At 34.8% G+C, this 24,387-nt stretch overlaps 2 protein-coding genes across 23 annotated transcripts in view; both read left to right on the forward strand.

Annotated features, from left to right (window-relative positions):
- LCORL (ligand dependent nuclear receptor corepressor like) overlaps positions 1-24,387 on the forward strand; it is a 154,481-nt gene that overhangs the window by 15,033 nt on the left and 115,061 nt on the right. The gene's annotated exons all lie outside the window — the stretch shown is intronic.
- On the forward strand, positions 22,475-24,376 carry LOC112653569 (anaphase-promoting complex subunit 13-like). Its single transcript, XM_035714716.2, has one exon. It carries the CDS (start codon positions 22,563-22,565, stop codon positions 22,785-22,787), a length of 225 nt encoding a protein of 74 aa, XP_035570609.1. The 5' UTR covers positions 22,475-22,562; the 3' UTR covers positions 22,788-24,376.

Raw genomic sequence — 24,387 nt, forward strand, 5'->3', positions numbered from 1 at the left:
AAAATTATTACAAAGTAAAAGTATTTAAAAGCAGTGTTATGAACTGAAATATTACATTCTCTTGGATTAATCACCCTCAGCTCTTAAAACCACGTAGTTAGTAATGTATAGATTGTCTTACAGGTCTTTCAGCACTAAGAACTGCCCTTTGAAATCATGGTAGCTAATATCAATTGAGTGCTTCCCATGTTTCATACACTATGTGTATTAATCACATTTAATTTTCACATGTGACAGACATAGTACAATTTTTATCTTCATTTTACAGGGTAGAAAACCGAGTCTGAGAGAGGCTGCCCAAGACTTTCCGTGGAGGAAATCCGCGGGTGGCATTCACATCCCGGTCTATATGACTCTCTTAGTCAATCCTGGTGAAGAAATTAACAAGTCTGATCCCCCTTAATCAGATAGTTGTGTCTAAAGCTTTAGTAAAATAGTGCTGTTCTCTGTTGCATTTCAGAACCCTGTGTTTCAATGGTAGGGAAAATTATTCTGGATTTAAACTACTTCAGCCCTTTGTTCTTGGTGAGAAATTAAAGAAAATAGGGTCTTCTGTTATTTAAACACACATATCTGAGTTAAGGGTTCTGTTAAGGTGGATTAACCAGAAGTAATACATCTAGATTTCTTTCTTGGTCATCTGTTGGGAATGGCGGGTGGTAAGAACATGGAATTATGGGCAAGGATATTATTTCCCAAAGATTGTCAGTGTTTTTAGTCTGGATATAAAATTTCTGTCTACCCCAATTCCAAGAATGATGGCCATTTCCTTTCCATCTCTTTTTAACTTTTCCAAAGAATGGCAAATTATCAAGTAGAAGGAAGAGCTAATGACAATATATCATTTTAATTCCCCTTTGTTTCTTCCCTATACCCATTTAGAGTATAGGAAAGTAGTACCCTGGCAAATTTTTTTTTAAACACACTAACATTATGGCATCAGTCTAATCATTACCTATTTTTTTCTCCTTTGCTTTATTATTTGACCTTTTAATATTTCCATTCTGGCATTGGTACAACTTATAAATGGGATAGAATATCCCTATGAGTATGTATTAGCTTACTTATGTAACTTATCTTACTAAGTCATCTTATTTATCTTCACTCTTCTCATCAGTCTGACCCCACAGATCCTTTTATCTTCTGTCACAGAATGAGTTTTTGCTGACCCTTTCATTCTTTAGACCCATTCAAAAATTGCCCCTTTATTTTATATAAAATATAATAGGATTTTCAATATTGAAGGAAGCATGGTCATCTGCTATGTTCTTTTGTGCATCTCATAATTTTTTTTTAAGTAAGTGTTTATGGGGTCAGGCATTGTGTTAGGGGACTCATGCATTAGATTGTTTTCATGAAGCACAGTCCTGTAGGTTACACGAGGTTTTACTATGGTAAATGCTGTAATTGAAGCATATACAATATTAACATTGTGATACAAAGCAAGAGAGTGATCAGGTTTCCTTATATGGGTCCAAGAATGGCCACAGGATGATTGTGGGACATGAGAAAAGAGAAAGAGAAGATGAACCATGAAGAAACTTGTAAGTGGAATATAATAGTAATTATTGTTATTTTTAATTATTTACTTTGGGTTAGGCATTGAATGTTTACACTCAAGCTCATTTGATTTTCATGAGTTATATAAGTAGGAAATATTTTTATCATCCCCATTAAATAACTGACAGGTAGTGGAAAACCATTGATGGGTTTTAAGCATGGAAGTGACATAGTTTCCTTTGTGGTTTTATAAGATTACCAGTAGAGTAATACAGGAACAGGACAGGCAGATCAACCAGGAGGATGTCAAGATAGCCCAACCAAGAAATTATAAGGATCTGAAATAAGAGTAGTAGTAGTCAATGGAAGAGAAGGAAAAACTCAAAAATATAATGCATTGCAATCAACAGATTTTACATATTGATGAGCTATGAGCATACAGAAAAAGGAAGAATAGAAAAAATCATTTTTGAGCTTCTTTTAGGAGGCCTACTTGGATTGTGAAACAGTTATACAAGAGAGGATATAGAACAGCATATTTTTCATATTTCACAGTTCAAAGGCTCCTGCATCGGCTGCAGGGATGGTGTGGTGCCCCCCTGCATTCTTGTTTTCTTAACATTTGAAGGTCCAGGGGTGGCTTTAGACCTTGACTATTGTGTGTGTAGTATTTTGCTTTTTTCCCTCCCAAATTTGATTCCTTATTATCTGTCAGGAAAATTTAGCCTAGATAGACTAACTTTATTTTGTAATTGTATGTTGTTTGTGAATAATTTTATAATCAACAAGAAGTAATTTGGAAAGACTGTCTCAAATCAGTTTTCCCTAATTGTGTCAAAGTTGCTAGAGTGTAATGTGGTTCACTGTAGGTTTTAGACCGCATAGCTGTGATATATAATGATTCCGTCTTTTTTTAAAAGATTTTATTGATTTATTCATGACAGGAGAGAGGGAGCCATGGGGACGGAGACACAGGCAGAGGGAGAAGCAGGCTCCATGCAAAGAGCCTGAGGCGGGATGCGATCCCCAGACTCCAGGATCACTCCCTGAGGCAAAGGCTCAACCACTGAGCCACCCAGGTGTCCCTAATGATTCCATCTTTAAACAAAATCCCAAACACTTCTTTTACCTTCATCTTCTCTGTGTCCTCCCAGTTACTGATCTATCTTAATATTTGATTTACTTGATCTTTCTTCACTTACTTGTGTATCTTTCAGATAACCTAAATGTAACATATCTAAAACTGAACTTTTAAAAACTATTTATTTATTTAACGGAGGAAGAACAAACAGCAGGGGCAGCAGGAGAGGGAGAGGGAGAAACAGACTCCCTGCTCAGGGAGGGCTTGATCCCAGGACCCTGAGATCATGACCTCAGCTGAAGGCAGACGTTTAACTGACTGAGCCACCCAGGCACCCCTGAACTTTTTTTTTTAAGATTTATTCTAGAGAGAGAGAATGAGAGCCAACATGTGCCAACAGGGGGGGAGGGGCAGAGGAAGAGGGAGAGAGACTCTCAAGCAGACTCCCAGCCTAGCTTAGAATCCAATGCAGGGCTTGATCCCTCAACTCTGAGATTATGACCTGAGCTGAAATCAAGAGTCAGATGCTCAACCAGTTGAGCCACCTGGGTGCCCTTAAAACTGAATTCTTGATTTCCCTCTGTTTTGTTTTTGTTTTCCCAAAAATTATTATAGCATCCCTGAGGCTTGCAATGTGGCAGAAACCATAAAGTATAAAAATTGGTTTGAGGCCAGAATGTGAATAGTTATATTGGTTTTTAAAATATTGTCCTAAGAAATTAGCCCTTATCTTGATATTTAATTAAAATTTAACTGACATTATTGTTAACTTTCTTTTAAGTTTGGAGGGTTACAGGAATGCCACTTTCCACATTCCATTCAATGAATTCATTGTTAAAATTCTTTGTTTTAGACTAACCCTATGCAAACCATGATTACTCATTCTTTGGGGGAAATCAAAAGGAGCCTTCCTAAGAGAATATTTGAAAACTTGGGCATAATTTATAAAAATCATTATGGGAAGTTTTAACTATGTACAAAAGTAGAAGAAAGCATAATGAATTTCCATATTTCTGCGACCCAGCTTTAGCGGTATTACAAATTCTGGCCTGATTTTTAATATTAAAGAAAAATTTCTTTAAAAATTTATTTATCTACCTGAGAGAGAGAACAAGCAGGAGGGGCAGAAGGAGAAGGCGAGAGAATCCCAAGCCGACTCCACGCTGAGTGCGGAGCCTCCCACTACCATGAGATCATAACCCAAGCTGAAATCAAGAGTCAGATGCTTAACCAACCGTGCCACCCCAGGCATCCCTAATATTAAAATTTTTATTCAGAACAAAACATTTTATATATTGGTTGTCTGAATGGCTGTAACCCATTTCTTCCAATGTGAAAAACCCAGCTCACACATTTTGTTGCAAGTAATTGTGGATTTATGTAAGAGTTGTGGAAAATAGGACATTTATGACCTCTTACTGCTTGTTTTTGGTTGTATATGCTTTGGTTATGACCCCCCCAAAAAAAATGGGTTTAGACCCCAGAAGTTTACTCTTTCTCTATTTTTTCTTTCTCACATACTCTATCTTCTTTCTCCTTCTCTTCCATCTTTGTCCTCTGTTTTTTGAATACCTCTAAAACCAGTAAGAAACCATTGCTGCTTATGTCTTAGATCTGTCTGACATTTTCTATACATCAAGCAAACCAAAGAGAATACTGCTTATTAATAGGTTCATTACATGTGCTGAAGAGCATTTCATCTTTTTTAATCTTATAGAGCCACTGAATTAACAGTGGTATAGCTGATGTGTCAAAATCCCTCAGAGCACTCATCTTACTTGATTGTTGTTGAAATAATAATAACATTAAAGTTTTTCACATTAGTGTTATGTCAGCCCTCATGCTAATTTGTTACTTATGTCTTGGGTGTTTATTAAAAGAACCATAGCAAATTATAGCTCAGAAAATATGAACTTTATTAGATATAGATGGATACGGATATATATATACACACACAGATGTATATAGATATAGATAACTAGGTATATATAGATATTCATCTATGTGTATAATTTGTCTTTAGTGATAATAATGGTGATAATTCCAGGAGACTTAAAAAAATAAGTATTTTTAGTTTAATTTTAATGAACAATTGAACAGGAGATCCTGTTGTCATATGTGTGCTTAAAGTTACAATTATATAAAAATTATACAATTATACAATTATAAAAAAATATTAAACTAAGATTTTTGTAGTAAATTGTAAGTTTAGGGTACCTTTTATTCAAGGTGTCAACTGTATGTGGTACAGATTGTTGCATATTGATTTCTTTTATTTTTATTTTTTTTAAGATTTTATTTATTTATTCATGAGAGACACAGAGAGAGGCAGAGACACAGGCAGAGAAGCAGGCTCCATGCAGGGAGCCCAACGTGGGACTCAATCTCAGAACTCCAGGATCACACCCTGGGCTGAAGGCAGCGCTAAACTGCTGAGCCACCCAGGCTGCCCCGCATATTGGTTTTCAAATCAGTTATTTTTTTTTCATTGTTCCTTTCTCTATAGTGGACCTCTCTGCAATATTTGTTGACAGTCTCTTCTTGATGTCTTTTTTTCTTTTAAAGGTTTATATCTTTCTATGCATAATTTTCCTAAACTCAAATTATATGATTTTCTGTGTAAAAAGCTTAACTGGTTTCCTACCAACCTTAGGATAAAGTCTAAATTCATAACATGGCTTGGAAAGCCCAGCGTAATCTGCTGCCTCTACACTACCTTACCCTTTTTGTCATTCTACCTTGGGCACTATCATCAATCAGCTGTATCAGTAGCTCAGTAATAGTAGTATAGAAATAATACCAGCTAATATTTATTGAACCCCAATTAATACTGTGGGTGCTTTATGTATATTCTATCCCTTAACCTTGAGAATAACTTTGAGTATAGATATTATAGTTAGCATTTTACAGAGGAATCACATTGAACAATTTTGGGTTTCCTAGACACTGTACCTCTGGGCTTTTGCATATTTGTTTTCTTCTTTGGATTACCAATAGCTGCTATTCAGTGCTTCTTCTTATAAACTTTTTTAAAAAGTATAACTACATAGAAAAAAAGCATATAAACTATAAATTTCAGTGAACAAAATGAATGTATTCATACAACTACCACCAGATCAAGAAATAGAACCCCTTCCCAAAAAGTCCCCTCGTATCCTCTCCCAATCACTAATCTCACCCTCCTCTCCAAATAGTAGATATTCTGTTTGAATATAGTATTCTGACACAATTTAATACCATGGATTATTTTTGCCTGTTTTGGGAAACTCTGTTTCAATGGAATTATATAGCATTATTCTTTTGTGTCTAGCTTCTGAAACTCAACTTTGTATCTGTGAGATTCATTCATGCGGTTGCCTTCAGATACAGTTTATTCATTTTCACTGCTTTATAATATTCTGGTACATAAATATGTATAACATCTCTTCTCACTTTGAAGGATAATTGTGTTGTTTCCAGTCTACATTATTGCAAACAATAGTTAACATTCTTATACATTATACATTTTTAAAATAATTTATTTGAGAGAGAAGGAGAGTAAGTATATGCGCACACATGCACGCAATAGAACACAAGTGGGGGGGTGGCAGAGAGGGAGAAGCAGACCCTGCTGAGCAGGGAACCAGAAGCAACATGGGGGCTTGATCCTGCAACCCCAGGATCACGACCTTGCTGAAGGCAGATGCTTAACCGACTGAGCCAACCCAGGTGCACCACATTATACATTTTTAATTTTGGTTCAACTCCTAGGTTATTTTTTACCTCGTCTTAGCTGACTAGACTTCACTTTTCCCAAGAAGCCTTCTTAGCCTCTCCAGGTTTGGATTTGGTGCCCTTTTCTGTGCACTGATAACCATGCTCACCTTCCTCTACCATAAACATTTATGTTTATATATTCCATCACATTCAAAGTATGTGTGTGTGTTGCATGCAAAGAAAAAAACATGTTTTCTCTTTCCCTGTCTTCTTAGCACTCACTGAGTACTTAAGTAATTGTTGAGTAAATGAGTTTTTTCAGTACACTTGCTCTTCCATTGCTAAGAAAATAAACATAAATCTAATGGAAATTGAACAATATAATTAATACTCTCTACCTTTGTTTTATTCTCTTTAGATATACAGTTCCTTTAAAAAGTTATGTAAAAATTTGTAACTCATCAGGCATCTGTGTTGTCCCTTTTGTACTTTTGTTCTGCCATACAGCTATTTACGTAAAATATTTTTGGAAAATGCTTTTATCACTTGTGGCATATCTAATAACCCCATTTGTGGCAAGTAATATTTGTCCTTTGAGGGTGGTATTGAATTTTGGAAATAGCCGAAAGACATTTGGAGCCAAGACAATTTTATGAATGATAAACTATATTAAAAGTAAGCTGAGATTTCAAGAAATATAGACTCTCCTGCCGCCTTCCCCTTCTGGGCTTAAAAACCTATTTATTTTTACAGAATTAAGTCACTATATTCGAATAGAGTCAAGCCGCTAAGATAAGCCAGAGTTAATAGTATATTTTGCTTTTGAGTTTCTTGGCCCTTAAAAACTGGTTTCCTTTGTAAGTTACTTATGTTATACCTGAATATCATTTCTTTCATTTGTAAGAGTATTTGCTTTTCATCTTGAATTTATCTTCTCTGATATTAAAATTATCATCTTCACTTTAACCATCATGTTCTTACACTCATTTCTCCCCTCCTCTAATTGAATAACAATGATAGTATACCTTCCACTATTTTATTTCTCCCACTTTCTCTTAGAGTTCAGCTCTCTAGTCTTGCTCATCTCACACATTTTATGTAATATTTATAGATTGTGTCTGCTGCTTTGCCTTCTTCCCCAGTAAACTGTGACCTTAAGGCAAGTGTTTATTAGGAGTTTAACAAAAATGTTTTTTGAAAAATTGAAGACTTTGTCACCTGTTTTCATCTTCTCTAAAGTGCTGTCATTTGCTACAAATGCTTGTTTTTATATTAATAACCTTACTATTTTATTTTTTTTAATTTTTATTTATTTATGATAGTCACACAGAGAGAGAGAGAGAGGCAGAGACACAGGCAGAGGGAGAACAGGCCCCAAGCACCGGGAGCCCGATGTGGGATTCGATCCTGGGTCTCCAGGATCGCGCCCTGGGCCAAAGGCAGGCGCCAAACTGCTGCGCCACCCAGGGATCCCCACCTTACTATTTTAAATCTCTTCTACCTCTTTACTGAAAAAGTGTTAAGTATAGATGGTCCCTCTCTCCCTCTAGCCAAATCCTAGAGTCCATGAAATTTAAAACTACAATATTATTATTATTTTTTAAATGGGCCTTGAACTCACAACCCTGAGATCAAGACCTGAGCTGAGATCAAGAGCTGGACACTTAACCAACTGAGCCACTCAGGTTCCCCTCAACTACATTTTATTAGATGAATCACTATGACAGATCCTGGGGATAATACAACAAAGGCGGTAAAGTTGTCCCTATTGTCAAGGGACTAATAAATATTCTAGCTCCCTTCCTCAACAACAACGACGAGAAGAAAAAGACAGAAATGTCTCAAATTAGGCTATGAACATACTTGGAGAATGTGGTGCTGACGAAAATAAATTCTGACAAATAAGATTGGAAAAGACTGTGTGGTACCATTTAGACAGTCCTTGGATACAGCTCTGTTCTACACATAAACTGCTGCTTAATATGGTTACTCAGCTAGTTGTAAAGCTGAAAGGAAATGTTTTAGGTTAGTTTGGAAGACAGGATACTTGATAGATGAACAAAGATGATAGGGGGAAAGGATTTCAGATATACAACATGTGCAAAAAGCTCAGATGTGTAAATTTGTAATTTAATTATGATGAAGTTATATAAAATGAGGTGGGACCATAGGCAGAGAGTAGACCAGAGAGGCCCTATATGCTCTTTTAGGACATCTGTAATTCATCCTGTAAGGAGTAGGGATCAATTAGAGAGTTTTAAGTAGAATTAATAAAGTCTTATGCTCTTTTAAATGATGAAAGTTGAGATCCCTGGGTGGCGCAGCGGTTTGGCGCCTGCCTTTGGCCCAGGGCACGATCCTGGAGACCCAGGATCGAATCCCATGTCGGGCTCCCGGTGCATGGAGCCTGCTTCTCCCTCTGCCTGTGTCTCTGCCTCTCTCTCTCTGTGTGACTATCATAAATAAATAAAAATTAAAAAAAAAAAATAAATGATGAAAGTTGATTAGGATAACGATTCTGATACCTATTATAAGAGCATTAGTAATCAGAGAGATACTCCAGTAAACTTCACATTTTCTGTATTGCTGAATAATGCTCAATAGAGGTGAATCTTTAACAAAGTTTCACTGTTTGGAATTATAAAATTTTTTTCAGTTATGAACTGTATCAGGCCTCCAGAAAATTTATAGAGTATAATATTATGTATATCCACGTGCCTTCCATCTTAAAGGAATAAAATGTGACAGATGAAATTGAAATTCCCATCTATTGTTTGCCTGTGTTCCATTCCATTTCCTTCATCCTGGATGTATATATTTTTCTCTTCTTTAAAGATAATCTACTTTCTACAAATGATTTCAAAGTAAGAGTCAGATGTATTTTATGTACTAAGGTGTCTTTTGTAAAAGTTGCACATTGAATTTTTCTGTGCTGGATTATTTTAAATACTCCCCAACCTTATTTAAATTAATATAAATTTCTTCCTAGAGCATATTATTGCCCCATATTTTATCTTTTCATTTGTGCATAAATCTAGTTTCCTTATTAGTCTTGTTTACAGTCAGACATCATCACTGCTATAGATCATGAATATTCTAGTATTATACCTCTATAAAAATAATTTACAAACAGTAAAAGATAAAAGGAAAAAATATGGACACAGGGTGATCAGAATGTATTTCCTGAGTTTGTCCATATATACTCTGGTAGGAATAAAGTCTAGTTCAGATACCTGTGTGTATTTCTGGTTTGTGAATAGTGTTTACCTTTTGTTTATTGCTTTACGTTTCACTAAAAATTCTATAGAAATGGACTCTGTATCTGGGATATATGAGTTATTAAGTGATTATAATAAGTAAATCAACATATGAAATATTGATAACATTCCAGTCTTACAGAAGAAAGATTCATGATTTAGGTAAGTTAGGTCGTTTGTCCAAGACCATATAGCTGATAAGATGGGAAATATGGGGCTCCAGCCTGGATTTTAACTCCATATCCATTATCATCCTATACTTATGAGAGAGCAAAACAGACTCTGATATAAAAAAGTCAGGGAATGCTAATAGTTTTAATGAGAGGATGAGATCAGTTTTTACAGCAATAACTAACAAGCATTTAAATTCAGAGAAATAATTTTTATTGTAGTATCAAATCAACTGTGTTTAAGTCTTGTACAGTGTAACCATTTATTTTGTATATATATGTTTATTCCTCTGTAGTTCTTCATGACTACTTTGATTTACACTTGCTGCATGAATGTAAATCAGAAAGAAGTGGATAGTTAAGATATTCTTTGAGTTTTTCTCTTTTTTTTTTTTTTTTTTGAGGTTTTCTCTTTTAGTGTGTATTCAGACATATTTACCAAATTTGCCTAACCCTGAGTTTTGAAACAACCTTGGCACTATTGACATTTTGGGCTGGAAAATTCCTTGTGTGGAGTTTTGTCCTATGCATTGTAGGATATTTGGCAGCATCCTTGATATTAGTAGATACCAGTAGTTCCAATCATATGCTCATGTTTGGGAATTAGGGAGACTTCAAGACCTTGTAATAGAGACATGTTTATTAATAGAGGGATCACAACTCTTAAGTTATATGCTTACAGAAAGACCAGAATCATAAGACAGCTTAAGAAAGAGGCAGTGGTTACATTGAAACTCGTATCTTAGGTTCTAAGAAGTAGAAAAAGCACTAAATATGGGTCTTTCTTCTTAGAACAAGATAGGATATAAATAAATAAATAAATGGCTGTGTATTTCAGAAAGAGACTTAATGTAAAGATAATAAGGACAGGTAGTTTTTAACTTATAATTGGGCTGTGTTCTAAAAGTTCTTTTGAGGATTAATGTCTTTGGTCTCAGAGTTAAATTTTTTCCTCAAACATTTGTTCAACAATATTTGAGTGCCCTGTGTGGGCTAGACACTAGGGCTAGCATAACAAGCAAGATGACATGATACTTTACTTCTTGGAGCTTATAAAATTTTCATGGTATTTATCAAATAAATTTTTTTTTAAGATTTTATTTATTTATTCATGAGAGACACGCTCACAGAGAGAGAGAGAGGCAGAGACAAAGGGAGAGGGAGAAGCAGGCTCCTTGCAGGGAGCCCAACGTGGGACTCAATCCCAGGTCTCCAGAATCAGGCCCTGGGCCAAAGGTGGTGCTCAACCACTGAGCCACCTGGGTGTCCCTATCAAATAAAAATATTAAATATTTATTTATGTGAATTTTTCTTTCTCTTACTCCCCTTCTCCCAGTTTGAGTTGAGGGGAGAATACTTGTCTCTTCTTACTGATGTACCCCAGCTTCTAGAACGCCTGGTAGGTGTGTAAATATTTGCCAAATGAATAATTGATTACTTGGGAAGAGACGTTTTAAAAATTACACACAATTAATTAGAATTGTGATAAGTGCTCCAAAGAGAATAATACAGGTATTATATAATATGAAACATGAAACAATGGGTCTACTGTAGTCTAAAGCTAGATTAGATTAGACAAAGCTTTAAATTGAGGCAGTGTTTTTCCCAGCTTTACTGAGGTATAATTGGCAAATAAAATTGTATATTTTAAACCATACAATGTGATGATTTGACATATGTACCCTTTGTGCAGTAATTACCATAATAGAGTTAACACACCATTACCTCACATAGTTACCTTTTTCGTGTATATATGATGTAAAAGCTTAAAACCTGCTCTTAGCGAATTTCAAGTACACAACACAGTATTACTGTGCTCTTAATTAGATCCCCAGAGCTTATTCATCTTATAACTGAAGGCTTGTTCTCCTTGACCAGCGTCTCTCCATCTCCCCACCCCCAGCCCCTGGTAACCACCATTCTGCTGTTTCTAGGAGTTTGACTTTTCTTTTTTTTTCTTTTCTTTTCTTTTTCTTTTCTTTTTTTTTTTTTTTTTAAGATTCCACATAAAAGTGAGATCAGATCATACAGATTTGTCTTTCTCTGTCTGGCTAATTTCATTTAGCAGGAGGTCTTCTAGCTTCATCCATATTGTTATAAATGGCAAGGTTTCTTTCTCATGGCTGAATGATAATTCTGTTTTCTGTATATACCATATCTTCTTTATCCATTCATTCGTTGTTGGACATTTAAGTTGTTTCTATGTCTTAGCTATTATAAATAATACTGCAGTGAAGTAGGGAGGGGCAGATACCTCTTCAAGACGGTGATATTGTTACCTTCAGATGTATACTCATAAGTGAAATTGCTGGGTATATGGGCATTCCATTTTTAATGTTTTCTTTTTTTTTTTTTTCTATACTGTTTTCTATAGTGGCTGCACCACTTTACATTTCCAGCACTAGTGCACAAGGGTTTCCTTTTCTCCACATCCTCACCAGCACTTGTTATCTCTTATCTTTTATTTCTTATCTTTTTGATTACAGCAATCCTAACAGGTGTAAGATGATAGCTCATTGCAGTTTTGATATGCATCTCCCCGGTTTGTGATGGTCAGTACCTTTTCATGTACCTATTGGCCATTTGTATGTCTTTGGAAAAATGTCTGTTCAGTTCCCCTGCCTCTTTTTAATTAGATTGTTTTTTGCTGCTCAATTGTGTGAATTCTTTATATATTTTATATATTAACTCCTTATCATATGAAACTGGACCACTTGATTTGTAAATACTTTTTTGTAGGTTGCTTTTTTATTTTGTTGGTTATTTCCTTTCCTGTGCAAAAGCTTTTTAATTTAGTTCCAAATGGCTACTTATACTTTTGTGGCCAGTGCTTTTGGTATCATATAAAAGAAAAAAAATCATTGCCAAGACTAATGTCAAGGAATATTTTCTGTATGTTTTCTTCTAGGAGCTTTATGGTTTTAGTGATTCTTAATACCAAGATTTTAAGAATTAGTAGGAGGTACCGAGACATGTTTTAGGAGTAAGACTGGGGGTTGGAGTGTATTGTAGGTTGAAGGAACAGCTTTGTGTGCATGTCTGAGGTGGGATATAATGTGGCATTTTTAGAGCTTGAGAGTTGGCAGGGATGGGGGGAGGTCAGGGGGATAGCGTGGTACCAGATGGTATATTGATTTTTTGTCTATTGTGTACTGAAATACCGAACATTTGTAGTAAAAAAACAATAATAACATTACTGTATTAGCAATTACATAGGGAAAAGCTTTTAAGTGGTAATTAAATTTTTAAAAATTCTGATACTTGAGAAAAGTCTATTTTAATTGATTAGAAAATGGGACTCCTATCTTACATCTATGTACTCATGACCTCTAAATCTATGTTTCTACCTCTGGATGTTTTTGTTTGATTTATGCTCACGTATCCAAGTAAACATATCCAAAAGTGAATTCTTTCCATATCTACCAATTATGTAAAACAAAAACAAAACAGAACCGTTTCGTGGCTTTTCTGTCCCAGTGAATGTTTTATTCACTCAATTTCTCAAGCTAGAAACCTTTACTCCTCTTAATTTCCACCTTAAGATAATGAAGCTGTGTCACCATTTAATTATTATTATTTCTACTTAATTGTATTATATCACTCAAAACTTTCCTCTTTCTCTTAGGTAAACTGCTGCCTAAACTTAGGTTCTTGTTTTTTCTTCGCTGTATTTCTGCAAGTTTTCTAGCCATCTGTCTTTGTTCTTTTCCCATTTAGTCTATATGCCCCTTGCCGCTTGAGTGATCTTTTCTGAATGTAAAGCTAATCCTGCCTCTTGACTACCTACAGGCCTAGCATGGCTCATTATGACTTTCAAGATAAAAATTAACTAGGCAAAATGCACTAGGCCTTTCAGAATCTGCGTTGTGCTCATCTCACCAGCCTTTTATATTTGCCCTTTCATCACATTCTTTATTTTTTGCCATACTTTTTCAATTCTAGGAATTTATTTTTTAATTTAAATCAATTAAAACTAAATAAAAATACTAAAATCTGTTCCTGAATTGGACAGCAGAGATATAGAACATATCTATCATCAAATAACAACTCTGTTGGATTATGCTATTCTTGAGTATATTAAGTTCTCCTTTCCCTATGTCTTTATGTATACTACTGTCCTTTTCTGTATGTGTAATGTGCCCTTCCTTGTTTTGCCTAATTCCCTTCTCCCATTGAGACTCAGTTTGGGGGGCCCCTGGGTGGCTCAGTCGGTTAAGCATCTGCCTTCGGCTCAGGTTATGATCCTGGAGTCCTGGGATCAAGCCCCACATTGGGTTCCCTGCTCAGTAGGGAGTCTGCTCCTCCCTCTGCCCCTCCTTCTGTTCATGCGTGTGTGCTCTCTCTCTCTCTCTCTCAGTCGCACACTCTCTCAAATAAATAAAAATCTTTAAAAAATGCTCAGTTTGAGTGTCATCCATTTCTGGAAGATCTTACCCAACACCATCTTTTTCTGTCTCCTCCAACCCTGAAGTCCAAATTCTTGCCTTTTGCGTTAATGTCTATTATATTTAAATCCAGGAGTCAGTGTTTAGTAAGTAGCGAGATTTTAGAAGATAAATAAGATTGAAATTTTGTGGAAAAAAAAGAAATTTTGTGTAAACTATAGTTTTACTTAGTATAGTTTTATGTTGAGTGTAGTGCATGGATTTACCACCATGAAGTAAAGATACGCTTAAATGGATTTAGCATCTGAGTACTGACTAAAGAAGCTTTTCATTAAATAATCATGGTTTATGTTATAGAGGTCAAAGTTACTAGACTTGCTACATTTAATAAGACTTTAAAACATAGAATTGAATCTAGCAACTCAAGAATCTGTCTGAAGGTAACTTTACAGATAGAAAGCATTGTAATCAGGTGTGTTTTCATTACAAAAATACAGTATTAGATTTGTAATCTTAGGTCAACTTTAATAAGCATTATGATAAGCAGAATGGGGAATGAAGAAAGCATCAGCATAGTACCTACCCTCAAGTTTATAATATGGTTACTTATTATCAGCAAGTTTTACTTCTGCTCTATTGTAGTTACCCACTACTTCCTGTATCCCACCATCACTTGGTATATTTCACTTCAGTAATTTTAGGTTGTTGGTGGTTTTTTAAAGTAGTTTTTCTCTGTATACTCTGTATCATGCTTTTGCTTTCAAATCATCATTCTACTCCATACAGAAGGCTCTTTATTTTTGAGGATCATGGGATTTTTGGTATGCTGCGTACATGTGGGAAGCTAAGTTACCTTTCCACATCATAATGACTTTGACATCTTATTTTCAGTCTTCCATCTTTACTTTAAACATCATTTGTGGCTGGCCTTATTGTTCTTAAGGATAACCCATTAAACCATCTAGCCTCACAATTCTTTTAATTCTCAGTAATGACCTTCAGCTTTCTCTGCTTTAAATTTCTCATGTTATATTTAGAAAATTTAACAAGGTTGATTAAAATATAATTTACAGAGAACATTTTATGAATTCTAACACACAAGCAGTTGGATAACCAACTCTTCAACAGTCAAGATAATAGAGCAGTTCTGTCATCCCCAGAAGTTGGTTTTTTTTTTCCTTCAAGATTTATTTGTTTACAAAAAAAAAAAAAAAAAAGATTTATTTGTTTACTTGAGAGAGAGAATGCATGAACAGGAGGGACAGAGGAAAAGGGAGAGAAAATCTCAAGTGGACTCTGCCCTGGGCTGAGCGCAGAGCTGGACGTGGGGCTCCATCCCCCCAACCTGAGATCATGACCTGAGCCAGAGGCACAACTGACTATGCCACCCATGCACCCCATCCTTTTCTTTTGTGCTCCTTGGCAGTCCTCTCCTTAACCTATACTCTGGCACTGGCAACCATTGATCTGCTTTTTGACCTTACAGTTTTGCTTTTTTTCAGAGTGTTATATAAATGGAATCATACAGTATGTACTTTTGAGTCTGGCTTCCTTTTCCTTTACCTAACAGTATACATTTGAGATCTAGCCATATTGTCGCATGTATCAGTAGTTTGTTCTTTTTCCTGAGTAGTATTCTTTTGTAGCATGGTTTATCCATTTAACACCTGAAGAACATTGGGTTGTTTCCAGTGTTGGGTAATTGTGAACGAAACCCTGTGAACACTTTGCTTACAAGTTTGTGTGAATGTAGTTTTCGTTTTTCTTGAGTAAATGTCTAGGGGATTGTTGATCATGTGGCAGTGTATTTTTAGCTTACTAGAAATTGTCAAACTGTTTTCTAAAGTTACTGTATTATTTTCATTCCTATCAGCAATTAATGGGAAATCTAGTTGCACATACTTACCAGCCATTCTGATAGGTGTGTGGTGATCTTTTATTGGCATTTTGGTTTGCATATCAATGATAAATGATGTTAGACACCTTTTCATGTGCTTATTTGTAACCATCTGTCTTTTTGGTGATTGTATTTAAATCTTTTATCCATTTTCTTTAAATTTGAATGTTTTCTTATTGTGTTTTGAGGGTATTTAGTCTAGACAAGTCTGTTATCAGTTACATGATTTGCAAAAATTTTATATATGCTATTAACCAGCATCACTACTATTTTTACTTTAGTTAATTATCTTTTAGAGTTACTGAAAATGGGCAATTGTCTTTTATATTTACCTTTATCTTAACAATTTTTGAGGAATCTTCTTCCTTTTTTTGTATAGATCCAAGGGTTTATATTTCTTCTGCCAGAAATAATTCTTCTGGCTGAATAATTTCCTTTAATATTTCTTGTATTGTGGGTCTCCTGATAATTTTCTCAGAGTTGTTTTTTGGTGGGGGGAGTCTGAAATGTCTTTATTTCACCTTTATTTTTGAAAGATATTTTTACTGAGTATAGAATTCTGGGTTGATAGTTTGTTTTAGTACTTAAAAAGGTCACTCCATTGTCTTCTGGCTTGCACAATTTTAGATGGGAAATGTGCTTTTAATTCTTACCTTTGTTCTTGTGTATGTAATTAAGGTATTACCAATCTTGTTGAACATTAACTGGAGCCTTAGCCAAAGCAATAGAATTAGGGGTGAAGAAAAGCACAATGATTTGAAAGAGGAAATACATTTGTGGCTTTCTACAGGTATTTATATAGAAAACTGTAAGAGAGTTAATAGATTATTAAAATGGGTAGTAAAAGTTTAGCAAGTTTACTGGATATAAGTTGGCCATATCCATTGGGTACACCAAAAGAATATTTCAAGTTAAAATTTTTGGTGTCCATAAAGGTAAGCAAGCATAACCTCAACAAATTGTATGTTACACTTTTTTAAGAAAATAATTAAATGTTATCAGGAATATTTTTTTAAAACTCTGGTAATGCCTAACACATTGTGGTATTTGCTTATTAGTAGACAAACAGATTAATGGAGAGCCTAAAAACAGATCCACGAAGAAAAGTTGATAAACTGAACTTAATCAAAGTTACCAATTTTTGTGCTTCAAAAGACATCATTAAGAAAGTGAAAAGAGCCCATAAGGGGAGAAAATATTTGCAGATAATGTACCTGATAAGTGACCTATATCCATAAGAACTTTTACAACTCAATAATGAAAAGACAAATAACCCAGTTGCAGTTTAAGCAAAGGATTTGACTAGATATTTTTTACTGAAGCACTACAGATTATTAGTAAGCACATAAAAAGATGTCCAACATTATTAGTTACTAGGTAAATGAGATACCAGTTCATACTTAGCAGCGTGGCTGTAATCAAAAAGACAAGTGTTGTTAAGAATGTAGAGAAATCACGGTAGGAATATAAAATGGCCCAGCTACTTTGGAAGAGTTTGGTAATTTCTTTCTTTTTTTTTTTTTTTTTCATTTTGGTAATTTCTTAAAATGTTAAAACAACATTATCATTTGACCTAGCAATTCCAATTCTATTTCTCTGTACCAACCCAATAGGAATGAAAATATATGTCTACACTTTGGATACAAATGTTCATAGCAGCATTACTGACAGTGGCCTAAAAGTGGAAACAACCCAAAGTTCTATCAACTGATAAATGGTTATACAATTGTATTGAAGTAGTAATATATGCTACAATATGGATGGGTCTGAAAGACATTATGCTCAGTAAAAGAAGGCAGACACAAAAAAAGCACATCATCATATGACTTTATTTATGTGAAATATCCAGAAAAGGCAAATCTATAGACACAAAAGGAGACTCTTAAACGGGCACAATATTTCTTTTGGAAGTGATAGAATGTGCTAAAATTAGATTGCTGTGATGATTATATAACTCTATATGAAAATCACCAGATTGTGTATTTACAATGAATAAATTTTATGGTGGTAAATTATATTTCAATATAGCTATTAATTAAAAAAATATAGACATGTTTTGGAACTTCAGGAGCATAAGGGTAGCCTTACTAATCATTAGAGATGGTATTTTTAAATTTTTATTTGTTTTTAAATTTAATTTAAAAATTTTCTTTAGAGAGCCTGAGTGAAGAGAGAGAGAGAGAGAGAGAATCTTAAGCAGATTCTAGGCTGAGCGTGGAGCTTGATGGTGGGGTCTGATCCCAGGACCCCTTAGGTCATGACCTGAGTCTGACAACCAATTGAGCCACTCCGGTACCCTCATTTTGAGATAGTTTAATAGTTGGGATACAGTTGGGGTTCTATATTAGATGTTGCTAAAAAATGAATTCTGGTGGATTTAAGAACTACATATATAAAGCAAAGCTTAAGAATTTTATACATACACATATGCATGTAAGATAGTTGTCTTTGTCAAAAATTTTTTTTACCCAAGAGAAAATGTACAAGCTGTAAACAAAATACAACAAAAAAATGTCTGTGTTGTATTAAAACAAAACAAACTTCTGTGTGAAAGAACAAAATGAAAAGCCATTGTTAGGGGATGAATGCAGTTCATGAAATTAACAATTAGCATCCAGGATGCATAAAACTATGACTGAATTTTAAAAGGCCAACAATCAATTGAAAAGTGGCAAAAGGGCAATTGGAACATAGGATATTTCAAAATATGTCAAATCTCAGTAATAACTAAATAACTGCAAATTAAAATGATAAATGATTTTATTTTAATGTATTTGACAAATATAAAGCCTGATAATACCACGTTTTGGTTATTTGGGGGAAAACAGGAACTCTTAAACATTGCTGATAGACTTTATAAAATAATGTAACTGTATAATACAATAAATATCTGGCAAAGTTGAAAATGTGCATACGGTAAGGCCACATAATTCCACTTACAGATTTCTATCGAGAAGAAACTAAATAGCACTTGGACAGGATGACACGTTTATCAAGATTTTTAATGCAGCATTGTACATAATAACAAAAAGTGAAAAGTCACATAGCTCTCAGTAGAGAAATGGATAAACTGCATGTATTTATATAAATTAACTCTATATTATAGTCAAACTGAATGCACAAGGAATTTTGGTCTTTTGGTAAGGTTGATCTCAGTTATGTAGATAAATCTTTATGCTGAAAGCAATGAAAAAAAATGTGAGATTTTTTTAAAAAGATTAAAGAGAGCTGGAAAGACAGTTGGGAATACCCAGGCTAATGTTAGAGGTAAGTAGAAGATTTGAGGCAAAAGCTGCTTTAGCTTAAAGTCCTTTGTTAATATTGTTTATTTTATTTTCCTGACTAACTAGGCAAAAGGATCAAAATTATGGCCTCAGGGTTTGTTCAAGATACACATTCTTATAGGAGATCTTCTGCAAATTAAGCTAGACCTCAAAAGGCCATGCCTTCAGGGTAAAAGCAACCAGATCTAAAATCATCCTTCCTCTCTGTAGTTCCAAAATATTGCCTGATAAGCAGAGCAGGAAAAGGAATGTAAAAGGAGAAAAATATCTGAGATTGAATTTGTCACAGATTGGCCTTATAGCAGATCTGTATCTTGACAATCAAGGAACCTCAGACTGTAATATTGATTTGAAGTGTTGCTATGGTCTGAGTTTTTGTGTTCCCCCAAAATTCGTATGGTGAAAACTTAATGCCCAAAGTAATGGTATTAGGAGTTGGGGCCTTCAGGGGGTGATTAGGTCATGAGGGTGGAGCTCTCATGGGATTAGGATTAGTGGGATTAGTACCCTTTTAAATGTGACCCAAAAGAGCTAACTCACTCCGTCCACTGTGTAAAGGACACATAGTGAAGATGGCATTCTGTAACCCAGATGAGAGCCTTCACCAGAGTCAGACCATGCTGGCACTCTGATCTTGAATATGTGTTCTCCAGAACTGTGAGAAATAAATGTTTGTTGTTTATAAGCTACTTGAGTTTCTGTTTTTTTGTTTTAACCACCTGCATGGATTAAGAAATGTATATTAGTTTCCTACTGTTGCTGTAACAAATTAACCCAGATTTAGTGGCTTAAGATAACACCAATTTATTATCTTATAGTTCTGAGGGTCAGAAGTCTGAAGTGAGCCTCAGTGGGCTAAAATCAAGTTGTTGGCAGTACTGTATTCCTTTATGAAAGCTTCATGACAGGGTACATTTTTTGCATTTTCCAACTTTTAGAGGTTGCCAGCATTCTATGGCATGTGGCTCCTTTCTGTCTTCAAAGCCAGCAATGACCAGTTGAGTCTTTCTAATGACACCATCTCATTCTGACTCTTCTGCCCCTTTTCCCATTTTAAACATTTTTGTGATTATAATGGGCCAACCAGTATGATCTTACTTTAAGGTCAACTGATTAGCAACCTTAATTCCATTTGTAACCTTAATGCCTTCTTACCATGTAACATAATGTATTTGTGGTTAGCGGGTATTGGAACATGAGCATTTCTGTGAGGCCATTCATTCTACCCACCACAAGATGGTTTCCAACTGATAGTGCCTTTAGGTGCCTTCTGGAAGCAGACAGGAAGCATCTCCGGAGGAGGCTACATCCATCCTAGGCCTTGGAATTTTTAATCTTTTGAGGGCAGAAGCCAGTAAGTACTGAATTAAGTGCACAAAGAAATAGGCAAGCTGAGCAAGAACCATGAGACAGCAGAAACTACTCGTACACTAGAAGATATTGGAATGATCAGATACTGATTTTTAAAATGGTTGTGCTGAGGGCGCCTGGGTGGCTCATCATTAAGTGTCTGCCTTCTGATCAGGTTATGATCCCAGGGTGCTGGGATCCAGCTCCACATTGAACTCCCTGCTCAGTGAGGAGGAGCCTGCTTCTCCCACTGCATCTCCCACTGCTCATGCTTTCTGTCTCTCTCAAATAAAATCTTTAAAAAAATAAATGGTTGTGCTTACCATATTTTTAAAAAGGACAGACTTCAATATCTACAAGGAATGAGGAGGGAAAAAATGATGTTAAATATTTGAAAAATAACATAGTAAAACATGTACAAATAAAATTATTAAACTAACAAGCCAGCAGATAAACTTCCATCTCTAACCATGAAGAAGTAAGAAGGTTTGGATTTATCTTCAAGTGTAGACAGCTAGGAAACTGGAGTCTATATTTAAAAGAAATTTGTTTCAGCATTGGAAAATAGGACTGTAGTCCCTGAGAAAAATGAAATTAATGATATAGGCCTTACGATCACTCCACCATTTTGCTTGGAGGTCACTTCCAGACTATAGCACAGGCAGGATGAGCCAAAAAGAGCCCAGGGGTCTCACTGACTTGAGAAGACAGAAATCAGCATTCAGAGTATTTTAAGTGGCTAAAATTTGTGGAGGCAGAAAAGAGGTAGCTACACAGAAAAAGAGCTCAAGAAACCAGCACATGTTACCCTTGAATCTTTGAAAAAAAGTTAATGCATATGTAGGATGAACATCCCATAAGGGCTGATAAATAACACTTTTAGGAAAGAATACCAGTGAGCTGTAATCTGAACAATGGCTAGAACTCCCACAGGTCTGAGAGTCATTCAGGTTCCCACCAGCCAGAGTAAGAGCAGTCATGGAATACAAGAGTTATTCATTGGAGATCCATGAAACCTAAACATAGTGGTGGGAAGACTTTAGTGCTTTTGTTCTAAAAACCTTTTTTAAAAAGCCTCAAAATGATCTTCAAGTGTTTTTAACTTTTTGAATAAAGTATGATACTCTTAAAACAAATCCAGCACTCATAGTGTCTGACATCCACATAAAAATTACTAAATGTGCAAAAAAAGCAGGAAAATGTATTTCATTATCAAGAGAAATATCAGTTAGTGGATTAGAAATAATACATAATGAAATTAGCAGATAAGGATGTTAAAAATGCCATTAAAATTTGCTCAGTGTAGTCAAGGACCAAGGGATAACATAAACATAATGAAGAGATAAATGGAGAATGTTAAAAGGAAACAAATCATTCAACAAATGGTGCTGGATCAAATAGATGTCAATATAGAACAAAAGAACATTAACCCTATCACCTCATTCACAAATCAAAATGGACTGTAGGCTTAAATGTAAAACTCAATCTCTAAAACTTTTAAGAGAAAAACGTTTGCAGCCCTATAGCAGCACTAAAAATCTAAAGGGAGATAGCTGATAAACTAATAATGGTGGCAATAAAATAGAATACTAAAAATTCTTGTTTAAGTTTATCTCCCATAAGAATATTATGGGAGATGAGAATGGGAAGAAGGAACATATAATAGATACGACAGAAAACAGGTAACAAGATGGTAGATATAAATCCAGCTATCCCAATAATTACATTAAATGTTAATGGTCCTAACACTTTAATTAAAAAGTAGAGACTTAGAGTCTGGATAAAAATGGAAGATTTAACTGTGTGTTGTCCAGAAGAAACTCAATGTAAGCATAAAGACATAGATTAAAAGAGGTTAGAAAGAGATATAGGGGAAGTTCCAGTGGAAGCGGGTGCGGCGCTGAGTCCGGTGCGGATCTGACAAGATCAAAGCTGCAGGAGAATGGACAGTGAGGTACAGAGAGATGGAAGGATCTTGGATTTGATTGACGATGCTTGGCGAGAAGACAAGCTGCCATATGAGGATGTTGCAATACCACTGAATGAGCTTCCTGAACCTGAACAGGACAACGGTGGCACCACAGAATCTGTTAAAGAACAAGAAATGAAGTGGACTGACTTGGCCTTACAGTATCTCCATGAGAATATTCCCCCTATAGGAAAGTAACACCTGGCTCCTTTTTCCTGTACATATTTTTGAAAAATATACAGATACAAAATGTAAAAAAAAAAAAAAAAGAAAAAGAGATATAGGACAAAAAATGCTAATCATAAGAATGTTGGTGTGGCTGATACAACATGAGATTCCTATTCAAGGAATAGGGCTTTAGTACACGGCAAAGGGGAACATTTTTTAATGATGAGATCAATTCACAAAGGAGACCTAATAAAAAATATATGCATCTAATAACATAGCTTCAAAATACATGAAGAAAAAACTGACTGAACTTAAAAAAAGAAGGATCTATAGAAATGTAGAACACATAAAAAAAATTATAGAAGACTTAACACTATCAATTAACTAGGCCTAACTGACATTTATGGTACAATCTACTCAATAAATGCAGATACATTATTTTCAAGTGTACATGGAATGTTCACCAGCATACATCATATGTTACTTGTAAATAAAATCCCAGTAAATTTAAAATGATTATAATCTTACAGAATATGTTTTATGATCACAGGGATTCAGTCAGATTTAGTAACAGATTTCTGGAAAGTGACCATTTGGAAATTTAACAATGTATTTATGGCCTATGTGTAAGTGAAGACATCATAAGGGAAATTGCAAACATTTTGAACTGAATGAAAATGGAAAGACAGCACAATTTATGAGATGGAGCTAATGTAGTGAATATAGAGAAACTTACAGTTTAATGTTTTTATTAGAAAGAGGCAATGAGCAAAATCAATGCTATAAGCTTCCATCTGGAAAGCTTAGAGAAAAATAAGTGCAAATGAAAAAAAAAGTAATTAGAAGGAGGAATATAATAAAGGTAGGACAGAAATCAAAATCACAGAAATGGATGGACAATTAAGAAAATCATTGAAACCATAAGTGGTATCTTGATTAGATCAATAAAATTGCTAATTGCTAACATTTTAGCTGGACTGATTGATGAAAAAGGAGAGGAGATACTTAAACCAGTATTGGGAATGAAAGGGGGATATCACTACAGATTCTACAGACATTAAAGGCAAATATGAAAATTTTTTGAACAGCTTTATGCAAATAGTATAATTTAAAAGATATGAATGGCCAAAAGTGACTTAGTTAAGAATTAGATAACCTGAATGTTTTATATTGATTTAAAAACCCAATTCATAATTTAAAACCTTGCCATCAAGAAGACTCCAGGCCTGGTTTATAGTTAATAAATAAATAGTAAAATATGCAAACTCAGAAAATAGAGAATAGCTCACTTCTCACTTTGCTTTTTGAGGCCACCATTACTGTTACCATAAAAAAACAAAATAGAGACATTTCAATAGAAAGGATGCTAACAGTCATTAATCATCAAAGAATTGAAAATTACAACAACTATGAGATACCCATATATTAGAGTGCTAAAGCTAAAATAAAAAAAAGATTGACAGCGTCATGCGTTGATAAGGCTCTGGTGCAACTGGACTTCTTGTATATTACGAGTGGAAATGTAAAAATCTAAAAAAAAAAATGTAAAAGACTACAGCCATTTTGCAAAACAACTCTTTCATTTCTTAAAATTTTAACGACAAGCCAAAACAACTCTACCACTAAACCC

Source organism: Canis lupus, chromosome 3 (genome assembly GCF_003254725.2).
Source record: "Canis lupus dingo isolate Sandy chromosome 3, ASM325472v2, whole genome shotgun sequence".
In the NCBI taxonomy this organism is placed as follows: domain Eukaryota; kingdom Metazoa; phylum Chordata; class Mammalia; order Carnivora; family Canidae; genus Canis; species Canis lupus.

What these genes read in the sequence shown, in the direction of transcription:
- LOC112653569 (XM_035714716.2), top strand. Translation starts at nt 22,563, where the DNA reads ATGGACAGTGAGGTACAGAGAGATGGAAGGATCTTGGATTTGATTGAC.